The 14,589-nt window shown below is 43.5% G+C and overlaps 1 protein-coding gene across 4 annotated transcripts in view; it reads right to left on the bottom strand.

The window, feature by feature from the left end:
- The window catches only part of Ptprm (protein tyrosine phosphatase receptor type M), a 799,636-nt gene that overhangs the window by 405,782 nt on the left and 379,265 nt on the right, over positions 1 to 14,589 (bottom strand). For all 4 annotated transcript variants that reach the window (XM_076917595.1, XM_076917597.1, XM_076917596.1 and 1 more), the window contains exon 3: positions 11,771 to 12,042. In XM_076917595.1, the coding sequence (XP_076773710.1) occupies positions 11,771 to 12,042 (272 nt within the window). The remainder of the gene's footprint in view (positions 1 to 11,770; positions 12,043 to 14,589) is intronic.

Here is a 14,589-nt window from a genome sequence, read left to right as displayed (position 1 = left end):
AAGTCAGGGCAAGCACTCAAAGCAGACATGTCTTAGTTATGATTACCATTGCTATGATGGAACACCATGACCAAAAGCAAGTAGTGGAGAATGGGGGGGGGGGGGTATTTGACTTATGTTTCCATATCCATAGTCTGTCACTGAAGGAAGGAACTCAGGACAGGAATCTAGGCTGGAGCTGAAGCAAGGCCATGGAGGAGTACTGCTTACTGGCTTACTCAGCCTACCTTCTTATAGAACCCAGGACCACCAGCCCAGGGATGGCAGTATGCACCAACAATGGGCTAGGCTCTCCTCCATTATTCACTAATTAAGAAAATGTTCTATGGGCATGCCTATAGCCTGCTCTAATGGAGGCATTTTCTTATTTGAGGTTACCTCTTCTAAGATGACTTTAGCTTGTGTCAAGTTGACATAAAACTAATTAGCACAAGAAGGCATGGAGGAATAATGCTCTCTGGCTCCTTCCTCCAGGCTCATGCATAGCTAGCTTTTGATAGAGTCCAATACTACTTGACCAGGGATGGTACCACCTAGTGTGCCAGGCCCAGCTATATCAATTACCAATCAAGATAATTCCCCACAGGCATGCTCACAGACCAATGTGATCAGCAATATCGAGGCTTCCCTTTGAGATGGCTCCATGCTGTGGTGACTAGGACATCTGGTTTTTAAGAAAAGGTACATTTTGTGTGTAAGTGTATATCCTAGTTTGGGTCTCAGTGGCTGTGATAAAACACATAACCGAATGCAACTTGGGGAAGGGTTTATTGGGTTTTTACATCCCGACCACAACCTGTCATTGAAGAAGCCAATGGCAGGATCTTGAGGCAGGAATCTAGGGGCAGGAACTAAAATACAGACCATGAAAGAATGTTGCTCATGGGCTCACTTCCCATGGACTGCTCACCTTGCTTTCTTATACAACCCAAGGCAACCTGCCCAGGGCTAGTGCTGCCCACAGAGGGCTGGGTCTTCCAATATCAGTCATCCACCAAGAAAATGCTGATAGGAGATAATCTGAGAGGTGAATCCTCTCTAGAGAGGCCTTCTTTCCAGTGACTCTTGTTTGTGTCAAGTAGATAAAAGCTAGCCAGCAGCGGTTGTTATATATCTGTTTGTATGTGTACACCTATAAATCTGGAGGCTGGAAGACAATGCCAAATGTATCAATTGATTCTCCACTTTATTTTATGAGATGAGGTTTTTAACAGAACCTGCAGCCCAGGAACTTGGCTGGATGAGGGCAAGTCCCAAGATCTCCCATCTCTATTCTCTGATGAATGGGATTGCAGGAGCACACCACTTCAGCTTGGCCTTTTACTTGGATGCTGGGGTTCTGAATTTGTGGCAAGCAAAGTTTAGCCAGCCATACTCACAGTCCCCAAACAAATTTCTTAAAAAAAAAAAAAAAAGTCCTTATCCCCTAACTTCTCCTATACAGTGAATATAGGACAAAACCAGAAAGCCATCCTTATTGCAGAATAATTTCATTGAAATATTTAATTTTGTATCATCTTTCTTTCTTGGGGTTAGCTTAATGCAAAATATAATCCATCTTTATTATTCAGCAATTCTTTATCTGTAAATTTGCAATCTCCCCCAAATTTATAGGTAACCCTCTGATCAATCTTCATAACATTTTAATGGTCGTTTAGTGGACATGCAGAGAGTTGCAAAGGTCTGAATACACAAAGGCCTACATGAGGTCAAGCAAGGCAATGCTCTGGTATGAGGGCTTAAGTATGGTTTTAAAAAGGTAAGAGGCTGTGATGAGCCCTATAGGGGAAACATTTGTGCTAAATAATGTTTACTCGGGCAAGATGAAGAGTGTTGTCATAGGTTGAATGTTAGCAGAATAAACTAAGTTAACATAAAACCATCTTTACACCTAAGCCCTTATAAAGCAAGGTCATGAATTGATGGCTGGCCAAACACACTGTGACTAAAGGCTTCTGGAAATCTCAGAAGAATGGTATATGGGTCCCTGTTCTGGAAGGCATCCCACGACAATCTCTGGCCCGGTCTGGTGTGGGGGTCTGGGCCAAGAGGATAGAGTTCCAGCAGGGAGGGGAGATCGCCTCTGCTGCTGCCTCTGCTTGCATCTCTGCTGTCACCGCTCAGTCACTCCCAGGTGCTGCACCTGTCTCTCTGCGCTGAGCCAGTCCGGACTGGGCCTGTGAGGTACAGGCTAACTGGCCTGGAGGGAAGGGTCCTGAAGGCACTTCAGAAGAGCAGATCTCTTCCCAAGTGTTACAGCTCTTGCAACAGAAACTCTTGGACAATGGGATGATGACGCTCACACACCTTTACTTCTCTTGAATAAGGCCCTTATATACAGTTTTGGGGTGGATTAGGGTCTGGCAGCAGATAACCCCTATTGGTTTGGTCTGAGAGCTTGGAGACACCTCATCTACATATGGGAGAGCCTGAGGCACTCTTCCTATGTGACTGATGGCCATAGACCTCTCTGTGGGAGGAACTGTGGAGGGTTGAAGCTAAGTGAGGGAACCAGGGGCCCAGGAACAAAAGCCAAAAACTTTCTGTCCCATTAAGGTCTGAGATTCAAGGCCTGTGTTCAACCAGGGGCCCAGCTGTCTCTCACAGCCCACTGCCTCACAGTGGTAGAGTGCAGGAAGCCTCCCATATCACTTGCTTTTGGATTCACAAATTCAATTGTGGTTGGAAAAATATTTTGATACAAAAAAGTTTACACATCAACTTCCAATGTTGTCTTCATTCCACGTTCGGGTGGTATGGCCTTATGCTGCTTTCATCCCCCAAATAATAGTAAAAGATCTATTTACATAGCGTGACACCCTGATGGTGATTATAAGCAATCCAGACAGGATTTAAAGATGGAGACCACAGGAGGATGTACCTGGGTTATATGCAAATGTGATACCATTTTAAAGGAAGAACTTGGTCCTTCACAGATTTAAGTACATGCAGAAACGGAGGTAGTCAGTATTCTTGCACCAATCCCTCAGGGAGGTGACCACATACACTAGCTCAGTGTCCTGTGACTGTGGAACCTGATTCTGGCACTGAAGATTGTCTGTACCAATGTTGGGCTTACTCTAAATCCCCACATCTCTCCTCAGACTTTTCCTGATGGCTCCAATATTTAGACTGTGGGATAGACTCCACATCTTCTCACTCTCCTCACTAATACCTCAGCAAACAGGTGTTGTTTTCTCACAGTCTTTGGAGATTTTGGGGACAGCACCCTTGCTGTCAGATGGGTGGGGCTACTGGCTGTGCTCTCCTTTGCTTCCCAGATGCCCTTCTGGCCATCAGCCTGTGTGTGGCTGATGCCAGTTCCTCCTCTAGGGTGTGCTTGCCAAGGAAGAAGGTAACCTGAACACTGCAGCATCCTGATTCTCCCTTCTCAGCTAAGGAGGAAAATTAGTCCTTCTGCTACCACATTCCTTGTGTGAGCAAAGGCGGGGGTTTGCTCACCAGCTCCCAGAAAATGTTCAGATGCAAACCATGTGTCCTTTCCCTGGATACTCTGTTAAGTGTCTATGTCTCTATACATATCACTGATCACTTTAACTTAAATAAAACCAAAGGTGAGACTTAGTCATTTTTATAAAGTTCATTGTTTTGCCAAATGAATTAAATAAAGAAATACAAAGGCTGGAGAGATGGCTCAGATGGGCAATGTCCTTACAAAGGACCTGAATTTAGTTCCTAGTCCATATCAAGATGCTCACAACTGCTTACAACTCCAGCTCCAAGATATCCTACACATCTTATTCTCATGGTCACCATCATTTACATGTAAACGTGCATGCACACATGCACAAACACACACACATGCATACATGCATGCACACACATGAATGTACATTTGCACATGTGCACACAGACATACACACATGCACATACATACACACATGCATGCACAGATACACACACCCATGCACATACTCACATGCCCACACATACATGCGTGCACACATTTGCACATGTGCATGCACACACATGAACACATGCACATACATACACACATGCATGCACAGATGCACACACCCATGCACATATATGCCCACACATACATGCACACATGCAGGAGCATGCATACCAAACCACACATAATTTTAAAATAAAATATAGAAGTAAAACTCAAGTAGTAAAACATTCTCTAACATAAAAAAAAAAGAAACCAGAAATAAAAAAAAATCTATCACATTAAGAAATAGGAGCAGGCTGCTATAGCTCAAAAACAGAGTGCTTTCTTAGTGCCCACAAATACCTCGGTTCCATTTTTGTATCAGAAAAGGGGTAGGGATAATTTTTTATCTTTATCAGGTAGCACACACCTGTAATCCAGCATTCAAGAGACTTATGGCAGCTTGGGCTATATAATAATGCCCTACTTCAAGCAATAACATTAATTACAAAAAGAAAAACAATGGATTAAAATACCCCAGAATTCACTTCTAATGGAGTACCATCCAAAAATATGTTTTTGTTATCCAAAGACACTCAAAAGACAACCACATTTCAATGGAAACAATCATTGGTGCTTTGGAATGTTGTTAGTGCCTTTGATTGATTGATTGATTGATTGATTGACTAACACTTTGGAGTAAGCCACTCTGGGCCTCACTCATGGCAGGAATGTGCTATACCACTCAGCGGTACCTGTAGCATCCACATGTCCTCCTCAGACTTCTAGTTTTCCCGACAATCAGCCTGACTTTCTATGTGTACATGTGCGTGTGTGTTGTCCTTCAGAAGACTATGATAGGATCACAGCTCATCTCCTTCTTATATAAAGTAGGATACAAGAAAATTAAAATTGAGAACAAAACAAAAACAGGAAATTACAAGAGGCAGTTCTGATAAGGAAGCAGCAGCAGCCACCAGAGGTGCGAGAACATCCGAACAGAAGAGGTGCCTATCTTTGATCGTCAAATACAAGTCGAGAATGAGATTTACAGATGTAGCAAGTTTTGAAATATGAAGAAACAGGGTGTGAAGATTAAAAGACCATCACAGAAACTACAAAACCTCCCAGATGCTGGTCCATGTCAATAATGAGGCGAGAAGCTCCTGGGTCCACACTGGTTTCTTACACCAGACTGTTCATCTTGTAAAAGAGCAGGGTGCAGTCTGGGGCAGATGCCTAGGCTCACGTTCTCGCTGGAGGGAAGAGTTATACCTCACTTTTATATCCAATTCCCCAGTTGTCCCAAAGGCAGAAAGTGATTTAACTGTCCTGAATTTAGAGTGAGGGCCACAGCCAAGGGATTTAGTGAGTAGAGGATGTGGTGTTTTTCAGGTACATGCGAAATCCACATTTCCCAAGCACGCTTCCGGGAGCAACAGACTCCGGAGGTACTCTGCCAAAACCAGAGCTGATGCCAGACTCCAGCTGGGCCCGCACCTGTCCTGTCCCCTCCTGGAGACTCATAGACCCACCTGGATCCCAAGACAGCCTACAGAACGAGACTTAGTTCACCTCTGACTAAGTGTCACTGACCAACCAATGCCTCCTGCAGCTGCTGGATTCATTGAGCAGGATTCTGAAAACCCCTTCTCTAGGCAGCCATGGCACACAGCCTGCTGGGGACTTAGAAACTTTTTGGGAGAAAATGGGTCTTCTGCTGGGGAGCACAGTGTAGAAGGCTTGGCAGCTGTGTGGGGAATAGTAGTTGACACTAAATGTAAAGTGGTGGGTAAGATCAAATTGTTCTATTCCTTCAATTCCTCACTTACCAGCAAAGCTGTCAGCTGGCAAAGGGTAAATCTTGGTTTAGCCTCTTCCACTTACAGACTCCTCTGTGTCCTTCCTACACAAAAAATTTAAAGTAGAGCCCAGATGCATCCACTCCCAATATTCTTCCAGGGCCCTCAGCACACCCAGGGAATCTGATTCAACAGGGAGGTGTTCCTGAATCAGCAGCCACTCTATTTGATGGCTCCGTTTCCACTCCCTCCAGCCTTTTCATGGAGCAGCCTGGGGAAGAGAGTCCCAGGCTTCCCATGCTGGTTCCTCTTTACAAAGCTTCCATAAAGCCTTCCTAGCCTCTGACTAAAGTCAGACTCACCCTCTTCAGCAGCAAGTCGGATCCTGGAGGCTCAGGGCTGTGTCTCTGAGATCTTACTAAGCATGATTAGAAAGATCTCAGAGAGATTGATCGATTGGCACTCTTTGGCTCCAGGGGCATCTGAAACGTGGGGGAAGGAGAGGGAGGAGAGGAAGCAGAATCAAAAGGAGACAGAATCAAAAGAAGAACTGTTTCTTTTTATCAGGACAATGAAGCAAAGGAGGCAGATGTGAAAGGAGAATATTCTCCAAATGGCAAGAAGTCAATTTCCAAATCCATGGCAGCAGGCACCCCTAGGCAGGGACTAGCCTCTGCTTTCCCCCACAGCTTCTGAGCCCCAGCAGGGCAGCTCCTGTAGAACATTAGTTCAGCAACAATCAGGCCAAACATTAATTACAGAATTAAATATGTGTTAATCACCAAAGACTTGACAATTTGTGTTTTAAGGAGCCATAATTAACCTGCAATTAGCCGTATTCTGTGCAGGTTGCTATTGTACCTGCAGAATGCTCTCCCATAAATAGTAAGTGCTACACAAGCTGACTGCTGCAGAGGAAGACTTCACTCTGAGAAAACATGGACTCTGACCACCGAAGACCGAGTTACAGGAGGACAGTGAACAATAAACCATGCCCAAGAGGACCACTAAGGTTTAACCAGAGCTTACAGCAGATGGGTCTAGGCTGATGGAAAACTTCCACCACCTTACAACTGCACATTCCAGACCCTGGCCAAGATGAAGGACAACTCTGTAGTTTTCATCCAATTCCAAATGAGAAGTGGGCACTCTTGACAGAGTCCCTGGAACTAAAGGGAAAAGAGGAATCTAATGAGCCTGGCACTGGTCCCACCAGTGCCCTAAGGAACAGTCCATCAATATGGAGTCAAATGCCCTGAATGTGGCAGAATTCAAGGGGACGAGGCCTCACCTTGGACTCCTGTAAAACATTAGTTCAGAAACATCCAGAAAAGAAACATAGGGGGCAGGAGGATGGATCAGACAAATGTGTTCATCTAAAACTTGAATTTGATTCCCAAGACTCTATGGTGGAATAGGAGAACTGACTCCCCAAAACTGTCCTCTGACCTCCACACACATTCTCCCTCTCTCTCTCTCTCCTCCCTCTCCCTCTCCCTCTCCCTCTCCCTCTCCCTCTCCCTCTCCCTCTCCCTCTCCCTCTCCCTCTCCCTCTCCCTCTCCCTCTCCCTCTCCCTCTCCCTCTCCCTCTCCCTCTCCCCTTCTCTCCCTCTCCCTCCCCTCCCCCTCTCTCACAAACACACACACAGATATACACACAAATACACACACACAAACACATAGACATACACACACTAGATTTCTTTGTTTCACTCAATATCTCACAAAGAATTTGTTTCTGGGTCCTATATCTCATATAACAACCTTTGGAACTGCAGCAAACACACTTGGGGAGCCCCTGAGCAGGTGAGGAACTTCCTTCTGCCTTCTCACTGCCTCCCAAGAGCGTCAATGGCAGCTCCACAACTGTCACCATAAACTGAGAAGCTCTTACATCCTAAGTGGTTTTTACTCTCGTTTTCACACTGCAGGGTCATTACAGTTAGGCCACAATCACTTGCTAAGCCTTGCACACTAGCAGGTATGAGGCTTGTGCTGTTCAACTAGATGTTAGCACTGCCCATTGTGAAATTAATGGGAAATCTTTCTGAACAATTCATTTGTCTACTGTGGGCTGGTGATGGAGCTTGCAGGGAAGGTTAACAGTTAGCATGTACCAGATCCTGAGTACACTCCATAACACCACAGAATAAGCACAAAATAACAAAAATTCCACATTTTACAGGTGTCAAAATTATTCAAGAAACTATCATATGAATATATTTTAATACTGCTTCACAAATATATAAGCCTTATGTCACTTTTTGTGATCTAGATAAACACTGCAGCCCTGTTAGGATGCAAATGCTGTGTTGAGGGAGAGTCGATACCTGTCTCCTTGATAGAAGCTCTCAAGAGCACCGAATGCTTTAAATACGATTGTCTTCAGTTTTCAGGCCCAGAAGTAACAGCTCTGTGTGCTGAGAATACATCATTTGGATATAGGTTCTTTTGCACTGGGTTCCCCCAAGAAAGCATCATATGCATATACATAATACCACAGCTTCTTCAATATTTTGAAATTAGAACTACTGACCATGTGCAAATCAGGTTCACGGTATCCCTGTGTTAGAGGACTCTATAGAGGAAATTATAACACACTTTCCATCCAAAGAAGATGACCCCCCCCCCATCATGATGCATATTTGTAAAAGCATCAAGAGATGACCACCATTTCTTCTACGTGTGCTGGTCTGCAGCCTATGGAAGCCCCACCTCTGGCAGTTCTAGATGGCCACTGTCCTGTCTCTTATCTTCCTGACCACCCCCACTTTGGAGGCCCCTTTAGATGAGGAAATAGAAAGGAGCTTATTCTGGGTGATGGTTTCCCTTTATTCCACCTCTGTTGATACAGCTGTCTCTTTCCCTGCAAGGAGACAAGATAATCCAAGCCTCTATGGTGGTTTTGAGGCCGATGGATCCATGTTTAGTTACGTTTCTGCCGAGTTCTCCTGTATCATCTTGGATGTGCTATTTATCAAATATTATATGTTGATATTAGGGCATTATCTCTGGATGTTTGCTATCCCTTGGCACAAAAAGGGGAAACTATGAGGGAATGCTAGCCCCACGTGATTTTGAGATGCCAAATGTTATTGTATTAAGAAATTTCCTTTGAGCTTTCAGCTCAAAGCATGTCATGATCCTTAATGAAGCAGTCAATGCTATACACTGACCACATCACCGATACCCGTGCCCACAAATAACGGTAAAGTGCTAAGAGCTAATATCAGAAAGTGGGGCCATCCTGAAGGTGTCAGGTCTCAAGGATGCTGTCCTCATGATGGAATTAATTCCCTTAGTTCCTTGGACTTCCCACACTTCCAAAATTCAAGAAGTCGATGTTTAAGCCACCTAGTTGATAGTTGTGGGGAGCTGACAGAAAGTGGCTATCATCCTTGCAGCCATCTTGAGCCATATACCCTGACAAGAGACTTGATTACATCAGCCTACAACAGCTGAACACACTCTGATAACATCTTGTTTTAGATACCCAGGATCTTCCCTTGGGTGTGTGAGACTTAAAGCTGTGATTTAGAGCCGAGACTTAAGGGCATGACTTAGAGATCAGATTTAGAGACAAGGCCTAAGGGCATGACTTAAAGGTGTGGCTTAGAAGTGAGACATATAAAAGGCAAGAGGCAGACAGACGAGTAGAGTACAACTTGGAACTAGGAATTAGGTTAGAGAGTACAACTTAGAGTACAACTTGGAGTTAGTTATTAGGCATTAGGTAGAAGACACTTGGACTAGAGAACTCAGAAGAAGTAGGTAGTAGGCATTAGGCACTAGAACTTGGAACTGGAAACTTGGAAGCACTAGGGACTAGGAACTCAAGACTTGGGACTTGGACTAAGAAGAGAGACTGAAGAATAAACGGGATTGAGTCACACTCTGTCTGGTCTCCATTCTTCCATCCTCACTCTCTCTCTTGCTGAACCCCGACCCACAGACCGGAGCAGCTTGGGGAAGTTCGGGCTAACAAGTTAGTCCCCAAGGCTTTTGGCAGTGTGGGTCCCAACATTGACAGAACAGTCCGAGACATTTTGGCTCCCAAATGTGGGGTAGTGCAGTTCTCAACATTTCTGGCCCCCAAACGTGGAGCGGCTGCGGGCTATGACAGATAGTATTACTGTTACTGTGTTGCTGTGGCTCAGTAGAGTAAGCAAAGCCGTGGCCCGCATAAATTCTGAAGCTATGAGAATCGTGTTCTGATCTTAGTTGGTAAGTTGTGCACTGTTCAACAACATGAGTGAGAGAGAGAGGGTGGAGCGCTTCGGAGTTTGGATGGCGTCCACAATCGGGAAGGCAAAGTATTTTACCAGTAGTTAGTTGCACAAGAAAGTGCATTGAAAATGGCAATAGCTCATATTCCCATCCCCAGCATCTCCAGTTCCCTGACAAAATCTATTCTATTTCCTCCTCTCCTATCCCTGTGAAGCCTGCTCTTTTCTGGAGGAAAATGGAGACAGGATGATCTGGGGAGAGAAGTGGAGGCTGGGAGAAGCAGAGAGGGGGGAAACTCTAGTTGGGATGTAATCTAAGAGAGAAGAGTACATTAAAATAAAAAAGTTAGAAAAAAATACGGCAATAGCCGGATGGATAGAATCACCTATGACACCTTGGTGGAGTAATTCCTTTCATGAGCCTGGTTTCCTAAGAATACATGAATTAAGCCATGCATTGAATATGTTTGCCTCTTTAACAACATACAAAAAAAGAGGCAAAACAGAAATTCTAGTCTTGATTGTAGTGGACGTCATACCGAACCATGCTGAAAGGTCTTATGAGACCTCTCTGTCTCTGTCTCTGTCTGTCTCTGTCTCTGTCTCTGTCTGTCTCTGTCTCTGTCTCTGTCTCTGTCTCTGTCTCTGTCTCTGTCTCTGTCTCTGTCTCTGTCTCTGTCTCTGTCTCTGTCTCTGTCTCTGTCTCTGTCTGTCTCTGTCTCTGTCTCTGTCTCTGTCTCTGTCTCTGTCTGTCTCTGAGATTTAGGGGAGCAGAGCTCAGGCAGAAGTGAAGAAGAGGAGGACAGAGATGAGCAGGACATTCATTGACACCGTGCAGTATGTCCCGTGGGCCTGAGCTGGGTGGAGGAGGGAGGTGTGCTGGAGACAACGCTTTCCTGCTCTGAAAAGCAGACAAACTTTAATACACAGAGACATTAGCTGTCCAACATGGGAACGCCACGGGCACCCTCAACGCCCAGACAGCCTTTGTTTGCTGCTTTGCCAGAAAGAAGAAAACTTTGCCCCAGAGTCCACGTCTTAAAATTATATTGCTCACTGATCATACTGTATTTATATTAAAACAAGGTTTTCATTCATTAATTAGGATATGTTCCTTCTTGAGAAAAAAAAAACTATTTTTTATAAGTAAAAAAAAGAAAAAACCAGTAAATGCCAATGGAGAAAATTTACAATATGATAATGCAGAAAGAAAAAAAAACTTATCATCACAGCTACGGAGGTGCCACATTTTATGCATTTGTTTTATAGCATACTTGGTCTTTATCTTTTTAGATCTTTTAAATATAAAAATAAAATTAAATATATTGCTTTATGCCTCTTTGATTAGCAGGCCAAGAAAAGTTGAAATATGTCACTAAGTAATCTTTTACAAGATTTTTTTTTCTTTTAGAATATGTTATGTGTACGGGTGCTTTGTCTGCATGCATGGGTACCACAAGAGTTCCTGGTACCCAAGGAGGTTAGAGGAGTCCATCCGATCCTCTGGAATGGGTGAAAGATGGATGGTTGTGCACATCATGTTGGTGCTGGAACCAGTTTAGAGTCTTCTGCAGGAGCAGCTTTTGAATGCTGAGCCATCTCTCCAGATCATAACATAAGTTACTGCTTTTTTCCTTTAAACTACTTAAACCATGATAAGCAAACTTGAATTGTGTTTCTGTTTCACACATACAACTGTAGGACACACTTCAGAAGATCATACTTGACTGTGGCATTAAAAAGTATCTTAACCAGTTCTCTAATGTTACTAATAGAAAAGCAACTTGCAGTTACAGAAATGAGAAGATGACTCAAAACATGAAATGTCAAGAAAAAGCATGTACCTGGTAAAAGTTGGGCCAGAATGTGCTGATGGCCAGCTCCGCCCTGTGCCATGTGCGGGTGGGATCTCCAGATATGTTCCAGATGGGATTCCCCAACCGTCCATTATTCACCTTCACATAGACATTGAGTAACCCAGGAGCAGCGTTACTCTTGCTGGATACAAAGTAGTGAAAGTCAATGCAGTGGGTGTCATTCTCCTTAAGTTGAGGCAGGAGTAGGTGAGCTCTCTGGCCTTCTGGCTTCCCAGATGTGTTCACCAGCATGAAGGAGCCTGTGGAAACAAAAGCAGAGTGTCACAACCCAAAACAGTTTTTTGGGTGTGTGTGTGGGGGGGGGTGCTCTCTGAAAAGCTACTAACATTTATATGAATTAGCAATGTAATTACACATGTTTCAGTTAAGTATATGACACCATAGTTGGCTTGCTTAAAACTCCAGCTCCTTTCACCCCTTTTTAGTTTGTAATCTTATGTCTCAATTAAACCCCTAACATATTAACAAAGTCAATGAAGAAAAATACCCTGGACATTAGTGTAATAAACCTGATAGATAACAAGCATGAAATAGAGTGTTTATAGACTCACTGGGATTGATCTGGTAGCCAGTGGCCACCAGTGGTTGTTTATATTCTAGTTAATTTAAAGCTCACACTATTAAAGTTATCTGGCTTTTTTCTTGGTCTCACCAACCCCATCTCAAGCGTCTCTTGACCACATGTGACTACTTGCAATGGGCAAACTAGGCATAAAACAGCCTCATTTTCTTCAAAGGCTGCATGAGGCAACACTAACCTATTTGTACCACAGTTCGACAACCATGATCAATCTATGAGCAACATACAGGATACTAGAAAAGATGGTTATACACTGTGAGTCCTAAAACCAGACAAGAAGACTATCTTTAACAGAATACTGTAAGAACCAAGCTAAAAGCATAAGCATAGATAGCTTATTTTTATATTATATTGTATTTTAATAACATTATACTAATATGAAATAAATATATAGTCATATTGCACATAAATATTATATTGTATATTACCTTTATATTTACTGCATACAAATTTATATTATATTAAATAATATATTATATACTACTGTTAAAAGATAACATGATGGTGTGTGTGTTCACAGTAGTTAGTGCCTTAGAGCCCTGTACGGTACCAATTACCTACAATACCAGTGTAAGCTGGAATGCGGTCTCTATTCTGAACCTGTCTTATTCATGTGTTCGGAGAAGTGAAGGGCAAGATCAGAAGTCTAGGTCTTCGAGTTTGCAGTTCATCATATTCCAATAGCCCGTTTGCCACCCAAACAGGCGCAGATAGCACAAACCCACTCAAAAACGCAAGAGGGAGTAACAGCAGCTACTCAAAGGAGAACAAGGATCAAGGGTGGATCTTGTACCTATCAGGGAAGGGCTTTGTTTGCAATGTATTTTAAATTGTGGAGGAACCTCAAGTATGATTTAGGAAAGACTCGAAAGTAGGAAGTGTCAGTGTCGGCACGTGCCTGTGGCCCCAGATACTCAGGAGGCTTAAGGCAGCAAAATTGTTTGAGACCAGGACCTCAAGGCCATCCAGGGCAAAGTAACAAGCTGGTATCTCCAAAGAGCAAAGAAAAGGAAAAAGAACACTGTGTGTGTGTGTGTAGTGTGTGTATATATATGGTATGTGTATGTGTATGTGTATGTGTGTTATGTGTGTGGTGTATAGGTATGTGTATGCATGTGTGTGTGCGGTATGTGTGGTATATATGTGTGGTGTATGTGTATGTGGTATGTGTGTGTGGTGTATGGGGTGTGTTTGTGTGTATATGTATGGTGTGTGATGTGTGTGTATATGTGTGGTATGTATGTGGTATATAGTTTGCATGTAGTATGTATGTGCATGTGTGTGTGTGTGGTGTTTGTATATGTGTGGTATGTGTGGTATATGGTGTATGTGTATGCATATGTGTGGTGTGTGTGTACATGGTGTTGTTGTTTGTGTGTGTATATATATGTGGTGGGTGTGTGTGGTGTATGGTGTGTGTGTATGGAGTGTGATGTGTGTGTATATGTGTGGTATGTATGTGGTATATAGTGTGTATGTGTGTGTGGTATATGGTGTATGTGTATGCATATGTGTGGTGTGTGTGTATGTGGTGTTGTTGTTTGTGTGTGTATATGAGTGGTGTGTTTGTGTGGGTGTATGGTGTGTGTTTGTGTGTGTGTATGGTGTGTGATGTGTGTGTATATGTGTGGTATGTATGTGGTGTACAGTGTGTGTGTGTGGTATGTATGTGGTGTACAGTGTGCATGTGTGGTGTGTATGTGCATGTGTGTGTATGTGTGGTGTGTGTGTGGTGTATGGGGTGTGTTTGTGTGTATGTATGGTGTGTGTGATGTGTGTTTGTGTACGTGTGGTATGTATGTGGTGTATATAGTATGTGTGTGTGTATGCGTGGTGTGTGTGTAGTCTATGGTATGTGTGTGTCTAACAATAATTAAGGAAGAAAAGCTCATGAATGAATTGAGAGGGAGGGTGGGACATGAGAGGAAATAGAGGGAGAGAGTGAGCAAGGCAGACATTTTTCAAAGTACTCATGTATGAAACTCTTAGAATATTTAAAAAACCCACCATTCTAAAAGTAGTATGTAGAAGCCTCATGCTGTCTGACTCCTTTGTGCCTATGACAAGAATGATCACCTCCCCTGGTAACTCACACACTGTGTAGTCCCTCCTGGCCATCACCACACAGCCATCTAAACTACAAGGCTCCTACAGACAGCACCACAGCGCTCATGTATCAGGCTGGGGAATATCTGATATTTCAAGT

The sequence above is a fragment of the Arvicanthis niloticus genome, chromosome 21 (genome assembly GCF_011762505.2).
Source record: "Arvicanthis niloticus isolate mArvNil1 chromosome 21, mArvNil1.pat.X, whole genome shotgun sequence".
Lineage (NCBI taxonomy): Eukaryota > Metazoa > Chordata > Mammalia > Rodentia > Muridae > Arvicanthis > Arvicanthis niloticus.
This window is presented reverse-complemented; position numbering and strand designations above follow the sequence as displayed.